The sequence below is a fragment of the Olea europaea genome, chromosome 15 (assembly GCF_002742605.1).
Source record: "Olea europaea var. sylvestris chromosome 15, O_europaea_v1, whole genome shotgun sequence".
NCBI lineage: Eukaryota > Viridiplantae > Streptophyta > Magnoliopsida > Lamiales > Oleaceae > Olea > Olea europaea.
This window is the reverse complement of record NC_036251.1, coordinates 31550385-31563172: the sequence shown is the minus strand read 5'-3', so window position 1 is coordinate 31563172 and position 12788 is coordinate 31550385. Positions and strand designations below refer to the sequence as shown.

At 31.7% G+C, this 12788-nt stretch overlaps 2 protein-coding genes across 2 annotated transcripts; both read right to left on the bottom strand.

Moving 5' to 3' along the window:
* Positions 1–888: 888 nt before the first annotated feature.
* On the bottom strand, positions 889–1469 carry LOC111411559. Its single transcript, XM_023042078.1, has 2 exons — positions 1150–1469; positions 889–1051 (listed from the first exon to the last, which is right to left on the bottom strand). Exons 1-2 carry the CDS (start codon positions 1467–1469, stop codon positions 889–891), a joined length of 483 nt encoding a protein of 160 aa, XP_022897846.1.
* A 6095-nt stretch (positions 1470–7564) lies between these two features.
* LOC111410891 (haloacid dehalogenase-like hydrolase domain-containing protein Sgpp) lies at positions 7565–10962 on the bottom strand. Its single transcript, XM_023041484.1, has 5 exons — positions 10724–10962; positions 9387–9501; positions 9127–9281; positions 8354–8615; positions 7565–8252 (listed from the first exon to the last, which is right to left on the bottom strand). Exons 1-5 carry the CDS (start codon positions 10858–10860, stop codon positions 8061–8063), a joined length of 861 nt encoding a protein of 286 aa, XP_022897252.1. The 5' UTR covers positions 10861–10962; the 3' UTR covers positions 7565–8060.
* Between the last annotated feature and the right edge of the window lie 1826 nt (positions 10963–12788).

The following is a 12788-nucleotide window of genomic DNA, read 5'->3' as shown; positions in this document are numbered from 1 at the left end:
CATGGATCACATCATTCTTTCCATTTTCGAAAAGATTCGACCTCAAATCTGTACCTACATCAAAGGGAGAAAGATCAAACACATTAAAAGTACCCGAAATATTATTCTCACTAGGAAGATCTAATTTTTAGGCATTATCATTAATTCTTTCAAGGATTTGAAATGGACCGTCTCCCTAGCCGTAACTTCAATTTTCTTTGTTCAGGAAAGTGTTCTTTTCTCAAGTATACCTAAACCCAATCGAGGGGTTCAAATGTAATGTTCTTCTAGCCTTTGTTTGCTTGGGACACATAATGCTTGTTTTTCTTTTCAATTTGCATTCTTACCTTTTCATGGAGTGATTTTACCAATTCAACATTTTTCTTTCCATCTAAACTACCTCGTTCATGATCAAATAAATGAATTAAATTCAAAGGTGTTAATGGATTAAAACCATATACTATTTCAAAAGTTGAACACGAAGTAGTAGAATGCATGACCCTATTGTATGCAAATTCAATAACTAGTAAACACTCTTCCCAACTCTTCAAATTCTTATTAACTTAGAGAGTAAAAATTGTATCATGATCCTATTTACTAGCTCAGTTTGCCCATCAGTTTGTATGTGACAAGTTGTAGAAAATAATAATTTTGTGCCTAACTTATTCCACAAAACCCTCCAAAATGACTAAGGAATTTAATATCCCTATCCGATACAATACTCCTAAGAATCCCATGTAATTGCACAACTTCTTTAAAGAATAAATCCGCAATATTCGTAGCACCATCAGTTTTATGACATGGAATGAAATGTGCCATCTTACTAAATATATCTACCATCACAAATATGAAATCTCTTCCCTTCTTAGTCTTAAGTAAACCCAATAAAAAATCTATAAAAATATCAGCCTAAGGCTCACTAGTAACAGGTAATGATGTATACAACCATTGAGGTAAAATCTTAGACTTAGACTTTTTACAAGTAATGCACCTACTACAAACTCGATCAATATCAATTTTCATCTTAGGTAAATAAAAATTTTCACTTCGCATTTCTAAGGTTTTCTTAACCCTAAAACGTCCCATTAAACTCCCATTATGTGCTTTTTTTACTAAAAATTCTCTCATTGAACATTTAGGAATACATTACTTATTTTTCGAAATAAATACCCATCATGCCTAAAGAATGTATCTGTAGCTCCTATATCACATGATTCGTATATACTAGAATAATCCGAGTCATTTGCATACATGTCCTCAACATATTCAAAACCCAATAATTTAGCAATTAAAGAAGTTAAAAAAACATATCTCCTCGATAACGCATTTGTTACCACATTTTCTTTACCTTGTCTGTATCGAATTATGTATGAAAATGTCTTTATGAACTTCGTCCATCGAGCATGTCTCTTGTTTAGCCTACCTTGACCTCTCAGATGTTTTAAAGTGTGTGAATCAATAACTTCTTTTGCCATAGGTAATGCAGTCATGTCTCTAAAACTCGAACAAATGCATACACTCCTTGTCGTATGTAGGATAATTGAGGGCTGCTCTACTTAGCTTTTCATCGAAGTAAGCTATCGACCTTCTATCCTAAATTAAAACTGCTCCAATACTTATCCCTTAGGCATCATATTCAATTTTAGAAGTTTTATCAAAGTTAGGAAGTGCTAAAATCAGCGCTTTACAGAACCTATCTTTAATAGTGTTAAACGCATAATCTTGTTCAAAGTTCCATTGAAATCCTACACTCCTCTTGTTAATCTTACTATTCTATTTTTTTTTTGGATTTTTTTTTAATTTTTTTTGGCTAAATGCAAGAGAGTTTAACAACAAACCCAAAAATTCGAAAAGAAATTAATTTGGATACTAATTAGTGACCAAACAACTTTTGAAATTGTCTGAAACCCTGTTGTATTTAAAGACTCAAAAGATGAAAAATGCGAAGAACACGAAAAATGATAAAAGAAAGAATACAAAGACTCAAACAAAAGTGAAAAAGATATAACCTTTATTTTAGGAGCTCAAGTTCTTATACAATTTGACGTGAACCCAGTAGCAATAGCAATTACGAAATCCACACGAGATTGAATCAAACCCAAGAAAGTAAAAAATCAACATTCCAAAAATATTGAACCAAGTAACCAACACAATCGTAGATAATATGTTGACCTATTGATCACAAGATTCAAGAATGTCATTCGAATTATTTGAATGCAAAAAATAAAAAAAAAATCTTGATAAGTTTAAAATTTAGTTCAATGAAGAACAAGGTATTGAAAACAAAATATGCTCACAAATAATCTATCTATTGATATGAGTGAAAATTGTTTACAATATGAAATAATGAGTCATATTTATAGGAAACTAATAAAACCCTAGTTGAAATGGAATTAAAATCTAAAAGATTACAAAAGTTACCAAGAACTAGAGTTTCAACTAAAATAAAAGATCTTGTGAAATTTGGAAAATCGCGTCACACTTTTCGACTATACGACCACATAGTACACTTGGATGCGGTCGCATAGAAGGACTCCATTCCCCAGTTGACTTCTCCACAAGATGCTATGCGATTGCATAGCTTGTTGAATTATGCAGTCGCATACTTCATATGGGCATGTCCTTCACCTGTTGCTTGAATCATGTTGAACCAACTTGTTTCGGCTCCCAAACCAAACATAAAACTTCTTCCTTTGCTCGCCATGACCGATGTTTTGTCCACGTAGCTTAAACGAGTAATCTCATCGCTTTTTTTACCTGCTTTGCTTGCAACCTAGTCGTAGGCCCTCCTTCAACGATCAACGGATCCCTACCTGGACTTGCATTCTTTACATTCGTTTCATGGATCATATCACTTTAATTCTCAATGAAATACATGCATATCTATTGACTTTTTTATATTCTTCTATTTTTCTCTTTATTTTATAATACGTTATTAGCATGAAATTCTAGCAAATTGAGTTAGTAAAATTCATTCCTTTTTCCACTAACAAGTCTTTAGTCAGTTGAGATAGGAAAAATTATTTTCTTCAATTAAAGAAAATCAAGAAATTCTATCCAATTGAGTTTATAAAGAAACTCTTATTTTTCTAGCTCCAAGAAAAGGTTAATATTCTCTTGATTTTGAATTGCATAACAAAGTGGTATAATTATTCGGTCTGATCATATCGTTTTGACTGTACCAATTTTTGATAGATGAATATGTGCTTGAATGTAATGTTTTTTGTTCAATATTCTAGTACGATGTCCAAAAGAATATTGTATTATTATTTTTGAAGAAACAATCTAAATCAATAATTCAAAATAATATTGTAGTCTTGTTTGAAAATGAATGTTTTATTTGGATTATTTTGTTGGTCTGATCATCATGAAATTTGGATACGATGTTCAAACTCATTGTTCATAAAATCAACATTTATGATTAAAATTCAATGTTCCATTCGCGAGAAATATTTATGTAAACAACAATCAAATTCTTTTAAATTGGTTGTTTAGTATAAGAATTGTAGATTGTCTCAATTACACAACTACATGATTACATTAGATAATTATTCTAGTACACGCATCCACCTATCATTTCCAATTGATAATTTACCACTTTTTCTTTACTTGACAGTTATGTTTAGATTATAATCATTATATTATGCATACTCAAAATTTGTATTTAATTTGCTTATTATAATTGATCACAATATAAAATATATTATTTATACATAGTTAATTGATATGTTTAATTTATTATTGCTCTTGAAAAAGCAAAATGTTATGCTATTCTGAAAGAATATTACTTTCTTTATTCTTTCAAAATATGATATTATAATTTCAATATTTTAGAAGAATATTTACATATCGTTTCTTAAGAAACACAACTTAATATGAAGAAAATTGTGTTGATGTTCTTGAAGAAACACAATCCAACTATATAAATATTCAAGAAAAATATTATTTTGTTAGTTCTCGAGAATATCAAACGAATATTTGATTTGAGGTTTTATAAGAATTTTATAAAATCTCTATAAGAGTCAATATTATGTGATTTGGAGGGACAAACTTAGGTCTGGACAAAACTTTAAAATCGAACCGAACCAACCAGTTTATAAGTTAAATACCCGAACGGATATTTGAATTGAGAACTGACGGGTTCGGTTCGGTTGGGTTATTGGTTCTAGATCAAGAACGAAGACTCGAATAAGAACCGAATCTTCCTAATTTTTTAATTAATTTATTTTAAATAAGTCAAATTATTTTATTTTTTTAAATAAATTTGCTAACTAGTTAATTTAGTTCAAATTTAAAAATATGATTTTCTTATTTCTATTTTTCAGTTCAAAGCCAATTTAATCAAATTGACCTAAATTTTATCCAAATCTATTACTATACAGTAGTGTCATTTCTACCGTTTTGGAGAAATCGAATTGAACTCGTCATCTTCATTTTCCCATGATTTTAACAATCAAATTTATGAAGAACTCAACAAAGAGAGACGCAAAAAACACATAAAATTGGACTACGTTATTTTGTAATAGCTAAAATTAAACATGTCATTAGTTGAATTAATGTAACTTTGTAAATATTGAAAAATTTAATTATAATACGAAACCTGGAAACCGAATCTAATCGAATTGAACCAAATGGAACCGAACCCGAACGGTTCCATAATTAAATTTGGACCTAATTGTTCCACTTACTAAATATCCGAGAATTTCAGGTCTAGTTCGATTCTCGTTAAAATTGAACTGCATCGAACCATGTCCAACCCTAGACGAACTTATGATTGCTGTAATATTTCTCCACTATATTAATATTTGTACAACTAAAATAACATTGTATTGAACTAAAAGTTCAATAACCTTAATATTTTATTATTGACACGTCCTGTTAAATTATCATTGGATCAATAATGATACAAAATAAGAATTTAAAGGAACATTTAATGAAAAACCAAGAAAATTCTTCAAATCAACGAATTCACATATACTGTATATCATAAATTGATAATTGACAACTAGCTAATGTTTGGATTAAATCCTTATAATCTTGAAAATTAATTACAGTGATATATGGGACACCGTCACCCTCTATATTGACCATTTAAATATTATTTACATTAATAGATATGATATATCTACTGGATGATTGCATAGTATTCGGAACATGAAGTTTGCTAGAGTACTTGCATGTATTTATATTATGATCATGATCTTTAAATTATACAATCAAGATGGTGTGTCTTTTTAATATTAGTGAAACTTAATTTTCAACATTTTTATAAGCGTCAGTTGGAATGGTGATAAATGGTTTAACATTATTATTTGTTAAAAGCCTTCTATTAATTTAGAAATTTTAATATTGAGAACAAAGTGTTTTCCAATTCCATCTAAGTAATGCTACTAGCATCATGCCACTATCAAAGCTTTTTCTGTTATATTTGGCTTATAATCAGAGCTAAATTTTTCTACCTAATTTTTTTCATAGTGCAAATTGATTCATCATAATTTACTGAGATAAAAAGTAAAGAATCCTGAGAATAAATATATAATTTGAACCCTTATACAATATCTCAAGCCATACGAGGTGATATATTATAACGTGGTTTATTGATTGTCAATTTGACTGAACAATTTTCTCAGTATTAGGAGGAGAAATTAAGAAGTTAAAAATAATATACATAATGCATTATTGTATTGTTTAGTTATTCGCTAAGATAATTCAAATCAGAAGGTCGAAAGATAATTCATTTAGATACATTCATTGATTTAAAAGATTAACAGTATTTCACACACTTACTTTAAATGCTCCAATCCGAACTGAGTCCTACGAGGACAATTCGTTAACTTTATATTTGATATATTTATGGCACGCGCTGAAATGTGAATATGTTTGATTCTAAGAAAAAAATCTAAAAAAGAGGAAGATGATCCCATTTAGGATATTTATATTATTTGAGAATATATAAATATAACTAATTATAAAATCCCAGAAAGGTTCAATAATTAAAAATATTGAAAATAGAGATCTCTCATTATTTCATTATGAGAAAGGAAAAGAAAGTATTGTTGACAATACTATTGAATGTGATGTATCACTTCATATTATGATTATCAAGGATTTGAAATAAATTCGTTGAAAAAAAGTAATGATTGGCCATTTAAAGGATATAATCTTAGTAAATTTGAATTTACTAGAGAAATTTGAAATTTTTGGACATGCAATCCGCAAATCTAAAGGTCTATTCTTAAAATTATGAAGTTGTAAAATGCAACGTATGTTTCTTAAAATAATAAATTTTGCAAAGACCGTGGTGGATCAATCACTAGTCCATATATTGTTATCGTGACGATGCATGCAATTTGAAATACGGTTATAGTCAACTTATTTGGTATGATTATTATTATTATTATTCTTAAAAGATTTAATATGCTTGAAGCATAATTCAAGTAATATTATTAGAAGGAAGAGTAAATATGTACTGTACTTTTTTTGCTTGACCAAAATTTTGTCCTATTGATTTTTTCTGACAAGATTTTTAACGAGACAATTTTTGTAATTTACTCAAAAAAATAACGTATTTTTTCCTACATTAGAATTTTTCCTATAAAGTTTTTCCTAATACAATTCTAATAAAGCATTTACCCTCAAAATAATAAATATCCATAACATACAATACATTTATCTTCAAAACAATACTTTTATATTTGTGAGACACCTTAAGAGAAAAACAGAGCTATTTTTCGAATCATGTTACACAATTATTAAAGGTTGATAAATATCTCGAATGAAAATGGTGTTATTTGAAGTCTATACAAGATGACATGACACACTTCATGAGAAATTGCAATATTGAAGACGTTGTCACATTGACGTATAAGACATGAATCGCTTGATAGAAGAATTTTCATTTATTGAATCAGGCGAAGTAGTTGTACTTTGTTTTCTTCGATCAAGTTTTGTGCCATTATGTTTTCTTGACAAGTTTTAAAGATATAATCTTTTATTACTCCATATTATTTGTACTCGTTTTTCATTTCTTGGTATTTTTGTCCTGTCGAATTTTTGTAAAACAATGTTTCAATGAAATAGTTGTTGTGTAAATTGTCATTTAATGAAAAGTGTTGTAAATAAAGTATTATTTGTAAATGACAAATAAGTCACTACAACCCTAGATTTTATTACTATTGTATCCCTTGTAGCCCTAATTCTTCAATATAAATATGAGACTTTAGTTCTCAATGAAATTCGTTTTCATAATTAGGGGCCATTTGAGAGGGGTTTATACTCTTTGTAGAAGAGTTTTTTCTTCTAAAAGCTCTTCTAAATACTTTCATAAAATTATCTAAATATGGTTTTTTTTTTAAATATTTAGTTTCAGAAAAAAAAAATTGATTTTTCAAAAACCTTGCCAAAAGGACCCTTATGAATGTCAATTATCGTGTAGTCTAACATAACAAACAAATTAACCCTTGACCAAACTAGAAAAATAGTCATGTAGACAAACTTGATCAATCTTATTCTTAGCAGAGCCCGGATCAAATCGGTGCAGTATATGGCCTAAATTAGGGGGCCAGAATATTGGGCTTCTGCACCAGCCATAAATCAACAGAACGCCTTTGATTTTTATTCTGAGTAAATGAAATACCTATAGAAGTATCTAACTATTACACAGACACCAGAGTTTAGAAATTTTCGATCAGAACATTCATTTCCGAGAAAATCTGTATTCCTATTTTATGGTTTAACATTCGAACTCACCAGAGGCATCCTAAAGTAAAGAAAGAGAATGTGTAGAACAAGTTATTTAGCAATGAAAAAAAGGAAAAGACTTTGATAGAGAAATTTCTGAGATGATATGTACGAATGTGATATTCAGCACCAAAAGAAGCAATATGGTCAATTTTTACGTACCATTATCTCCGAAAAAGTAAGGTTACTCAAATAATTACTCGATATCTCTTTTATCATATTCCATTGTGACTAAGGTCCCTTCGGACTTTTGACTCTTTGAGCCTCAAATAATAATGCAAAGAATAAAAAGAATGTCTCTAAAACATTTAAATTCAGTGAAGTTAAAAGCTATTACCAGCTCAGGCAGTGACTTCCATTGCCTCTGTTTTCTTCTCAAGATCTTCCAAGGCTGTCCACAACTTTGGATCTGTAAAATCCTTGATGAAAAAAGTTGCGCCGGCTTCAGACAGTAATTTCTCTGGGTTCCTCACAGCTAAACCAACTGCTGGCATCCCAGCTGCAGTCCCAGCTTTTATTCCAGAAACAGAATCCTGTAAATGCAAACAAAAATGACAAACAATTACAACGTAGAAATACATAAAATATAACAATATATAGGTAGTGATATCAGAATTTCAAGAGTAAGCTAAACCTCGAACACAAATGCATGCTCAGGGGATACTTCAAGTGCCCGAAGACCCTCCAAGTAAGGATCGGGAAAAGGTTTCACTCGCTCACATTCACTTCCAATTATCACTATTTCAAAAAAAACCACAAGGCCAAGTTGGGGGATCATCAGTTCAACATTTGGTCTCGGAGCATTAGTAACAGCAGCTCGTTTGAAACCACGATCTTCAATCCAGTTACACAACTCATCAAGGCCAGCTATCGGTTTTAATTGTTCTGATGCCAATCTGCATATCCAGTAAAATTGTAGGAATGAGGGATCCGAAAAGACTATTAATTGTATGCAATCTTCACTCAATTCAACACAGAGTTTTTGACATGAAGAAGGTTTAAGTAAATTGAATGAGAAAGGTTCACAAATTGAGTGAACCTAAAGTGATTCAGAATTGAGGCAGGGACATTCGACCAATCACAATGCAAAATCCCTTTCTTGACAATGTGTAGGTGGAATTGCCGTAACGAATAGAAGAACTGAACAACTAAAGAAGTGGATGTCTGGTAACTCTACTACCTTCCCGATAATTTTTCCTAAGACTTGAAAAAATAAATCAGCCGCTGTTCTTACTTAAATTTTGTGCACATCCTCCATATGAAAAGGCGGGAGAGATAACAATAGGATAAACACTCTAGTCTAGCTCTGGGATAATACACTAATGAAGATTGTATCACAAACAAACATTCTTAGTCCGTTGATTAGATCCCAAGTTTGGGACTAACACAGAGTCGGTCTAGGGTTACCTTCGGAAAAATTCTTCCTTATCATCCATAAATTTCAGGGCTTTTTTGAGATTCCATTCTGGGAACAGAACACGACATAGTTCCTCATTATGCTTGCCGCTAATGTTTTTTATGAAGAATTCTTCGCTTATTGGTTCTCCCCCGTTGAAACCTACCTGTTAGAAATACCAATATTATTGAAATCTCTGATGCAATCAATAAAGATATGGGCAGGAAATAGCACATAAACATAAAATCGAGTGAAAGAAAAAAGTTTTAACCTCTTGCAGCATTTCTCTGAAAGCGTTGTAGTGAATAGGATCTGAATCACACAGTGTTCCATCAATATCAAATAGTATTGCTTCCAGTGGAGCAACAGTAGAAAGTGATGATTTTCTAAGTAGACATTAAAGATTAGTTAGAATGAAGAGAGTTTAGGGATGTCAATATTCATAGAAAAGCATTCAGATAAGGCAGCTGCAGTTTCGATCATGTAGAAGTTGCAGTGATGAACAAAAATCAGTTACTAGCCACTGTAGAGAACTTGTGGTGTGCAACTACACGAGAGGATATTTTTCGGCTATATTTGTGATTTAGACGAGATCAGCTATTTGTTGGTTCAATATACAACCCCAAATTCTATTTTGTATTTAGTTTCAAAACTAAATAACGAACACGTCAAGAAGTTGTGGTTTGAAGACATAACTTCAGAGTCTGGCATATGGTGTGTGAAATTTTAACGTGAATGGTAGTTTCAATGTAAAACAATATCTTGGAAGTGGCAAACCGAAAAAATTGCATCCATCCCGAAAGAACTTCAAATGTAAACCAAACTCTGAACAACTTCTGAATCAGGAATGTGTATCTATTGTGTGACTAAAAGGGAATTAATACTGGTTGGCATTGAAGTAAAATTAAGCTTTTGCTTATGAAATTTAGAGCAGGAATCTCGACAAAAAATTTAACATGAAATGGTACAAAAGTATCAGATCATTTTACGTATTCCCTAAAGCAAACATTAAATTGGGACTCTACCGAATTTAGTCAGAAAAATTTATACGCGCAAGCACAAAAAGTATGCGACGTTCTCTGGTTTCTTATTTCTCAATATTTAGAACTGTTATCAGGCCTTTCTTCTAACCAATCTACCCCATATATTATTTTTGATCTATATAATTACTGAAGAAAAAGAATTCTGCATCAGAATTTCTCCAAGCAGGTATTTACCATAATTGTTAGGAGCAAGTCGAGCATAACTCAACCCTAAGACTAGTTTGTGAGGAAAGGGTGCCCAAAAAGCTAAACAGCCCACAAACGTCAATAGAGTCCTTACATAACCTTTAAACATTAGAAATTGACGGCAAATTGTTGACGAATAGTTAATTGGTCAAGCGTAAATTGAGCACAAACTATTATAAACACAACACATACAATTACAATGAAAGCATTGTCAAAAATCAAAATTACTTCACACAACATTAATTTCAAGTCTGGATCTAATAAAATGAATCAAATTTACACCCAAGAGGCAAGAAAAATCAAGATTAGCCTATAGCTTTGAGTTAGGGGTTCTAGAACAGTTCTTGAACAAAACCCAGAAAGCAAAGAGAGAATGTACCTTGATGAGACAGAACTCCGAGGAGAAAAAGTACGAGCAGTGCTACAAATATCCTTTCTGCAAAAGGGTATTCTGCAAAGGGGGTGAGTTTTGGGTACGAAATTAGAGAAAAGCTGAAGAGGAACTAGAGCTGGCATTGCCAGATGAAGAAATATGGTGCAGCAATTTGTGGGTTGGGGCCGTTGGGCTGAGATTTCGAAAGGAAAGTGTCAATGTGTGTGTTTCTATTGAAAAATGAACTTGGGAATATTCTCAAATGAAAAATTGCTTATTCTCTAAATTTAAATTGTCCTTTTGATCTAAAATTTGAGATAAATTTCCAACGACTATAGGATGATGTATTTTCTTATTGCATTAGTTGAGTTTTGAATTAAAAACAAAATAAAATCTTGAAATCAACTTTCAAAATAAATCGATATAAATGTGCTAAAAAAGTAGTATTGAGCGCTTTGTTAAATTGACAAGTATCTATAAATTTAATATTTATATATATATATATATAGAGAGAGAGAGAGAGAGAGAGAGAGAGAGCTTCATGTTTAAGAAAGGGCTTTCAGTGATTCTATTTAGGTTTTGTATCACAATTTTTGTGATTTCTTATTGCATTCTTCAATCTGTTGAACAAGATTGTTTGCCAAGATAGTGTATTGACAATGATAATGCTGAAAAAAGAGAAGTAATCTACGAAGCCATATTGTTAATTGTTGAACATTTTTAAACATGTATGAATGCTAAGATGGTGAAGTCACACAAAACAATTGACAAATAATGCTATGTAATTTATTTATTTTTATCTTCGATTCCTCCAAATTCATCTAAAATATGTGTATAACCACGTAGGGGCCGAAAGCTATAGTGTCACAAAGTGACATTGTTAGTATGTTGCGAGAGGATATCTTAAGGATCGTGTATATATTAGAGTTAAAATTTTGTGGACCGATATTGAAGATATTAACTTCACTAAGGATAAAACTGAGCGTTATTTGGAGGTAGTAACATCAATGATGAAAATTACGAACTTCTTCACCAAAAGAAGTTTACTAGTATTACTTGGATTTTCTTGCTAAATCTTTAAGGGGCCATGCTCGGTGAAACAGCCTTCCCATGCTTTCTTCAGCTGGGAAGTCAGCCATAGGCTATCCCTATGCGCAATCCTTATAGTCCATAAGGACCATAAGGATACCTCTGAGGGCTACATTAAGGATACTGTAACACCTCTAGACCGACTCAGCTATTAAGGAAAGCACTCTAAAGTCCTCGTATGCTAAGTTGTGTGTGGGTTTTAGTCTTGCCGTGGTGGTATGACTAGAAATATGGTCATAGGGCAATGCCATATAATTTATGATAAGATGTTCATACATGGTGTGTATGATGTGTAAGAACTTCTGATTAGCCATGGATTAAAAGATTGTCCTACTTGGACTAGCCATTGACGAAGGGCATGGAGGCAAGCATTAAGCCAAAGTACTCATACAAGTGAAGAGCACAAGGATTGCATTATGGATCATGCAAATGATCTTCAAAGCTTCGGATGAAGCTAGGAGAGCTCCTTTCCCGTGAATACTCTTAAGAGAGGACCATATATTGTGCATAAGCATGCAATCAAGCTAGAAGATGTGCATTGCAAATAGATGAGTGTCTTGGCACCAAGTGCAGCGCGAGGATGTGTTCAGTATTTAAACACTAGTATTTCAGTATTTAAACACTAGTATGTCTTGTGGGGAAAATATACAATAGGTCATTTCTAAACTCGTGATGGAGAATGGCGGAAGGTATTCGAACAGAGTGAGACTACTACTGCCGCACAAGCGTAAAAAATAGTCCTGCTTCGAGACTTAGAGAGTTGGTCATTTCACCATGAACCGTAGACTTGTTGTATTGTACTGTAGGGAACAAGGCTTCTTCTCATTCTTGTAACTGTTTGATCGTGGTTTTCCATCGACGCTAGAGGGCATCGTGATAATCTTAAAAGTTTAAGTTATCTTTCCTATATCTTTTTGTTACCAGAGATGAATTCATCGTCCGTTTCATTCTTTCTTCTCGTTTATATTCTCACTATTCATAA

Excerpts from the sequence above, each read along its gene's own strand:
- LOC111410891 (XM_023041484.1), bottom strand. The coding sequence starts at position 10,860 with ATGCCAGCTCTAGTTCCTCTTCAGCTTTTCTCTAATTTCGTACCCAAA. Across the intron at positions 9,282-9,386 it reads TCAGAGAAATGCTGCAAGAG|GTAGGTTTCAACGGGGGAGA; the intron begins GTTAAAACTTTT and ends TATTTCTAACAG. Across the intron at positions 8,253-8,353 it reads AGCATGCATTTGTGTTCGAG|GATTCTGTTTCTGGAATAAA; the intron begins GTTTAGCTTACT and ends TTGCATTTACAG.
- LOC111411559 (XM_023042078.1), bottom strand. The coding sequence starts at position 1,469 with ATGACTGCATTACCTATGGCAAAAGAAGTTATTGATTCACACACTTTA. Across the intron at positions 1,052-1,149 it reads ACATTCTTTAGGCATGATGG|GGTTAAGAAAACCTTAGAAA; the intron begins GTATTTATTTCG and ends GGGACGTTTTAG.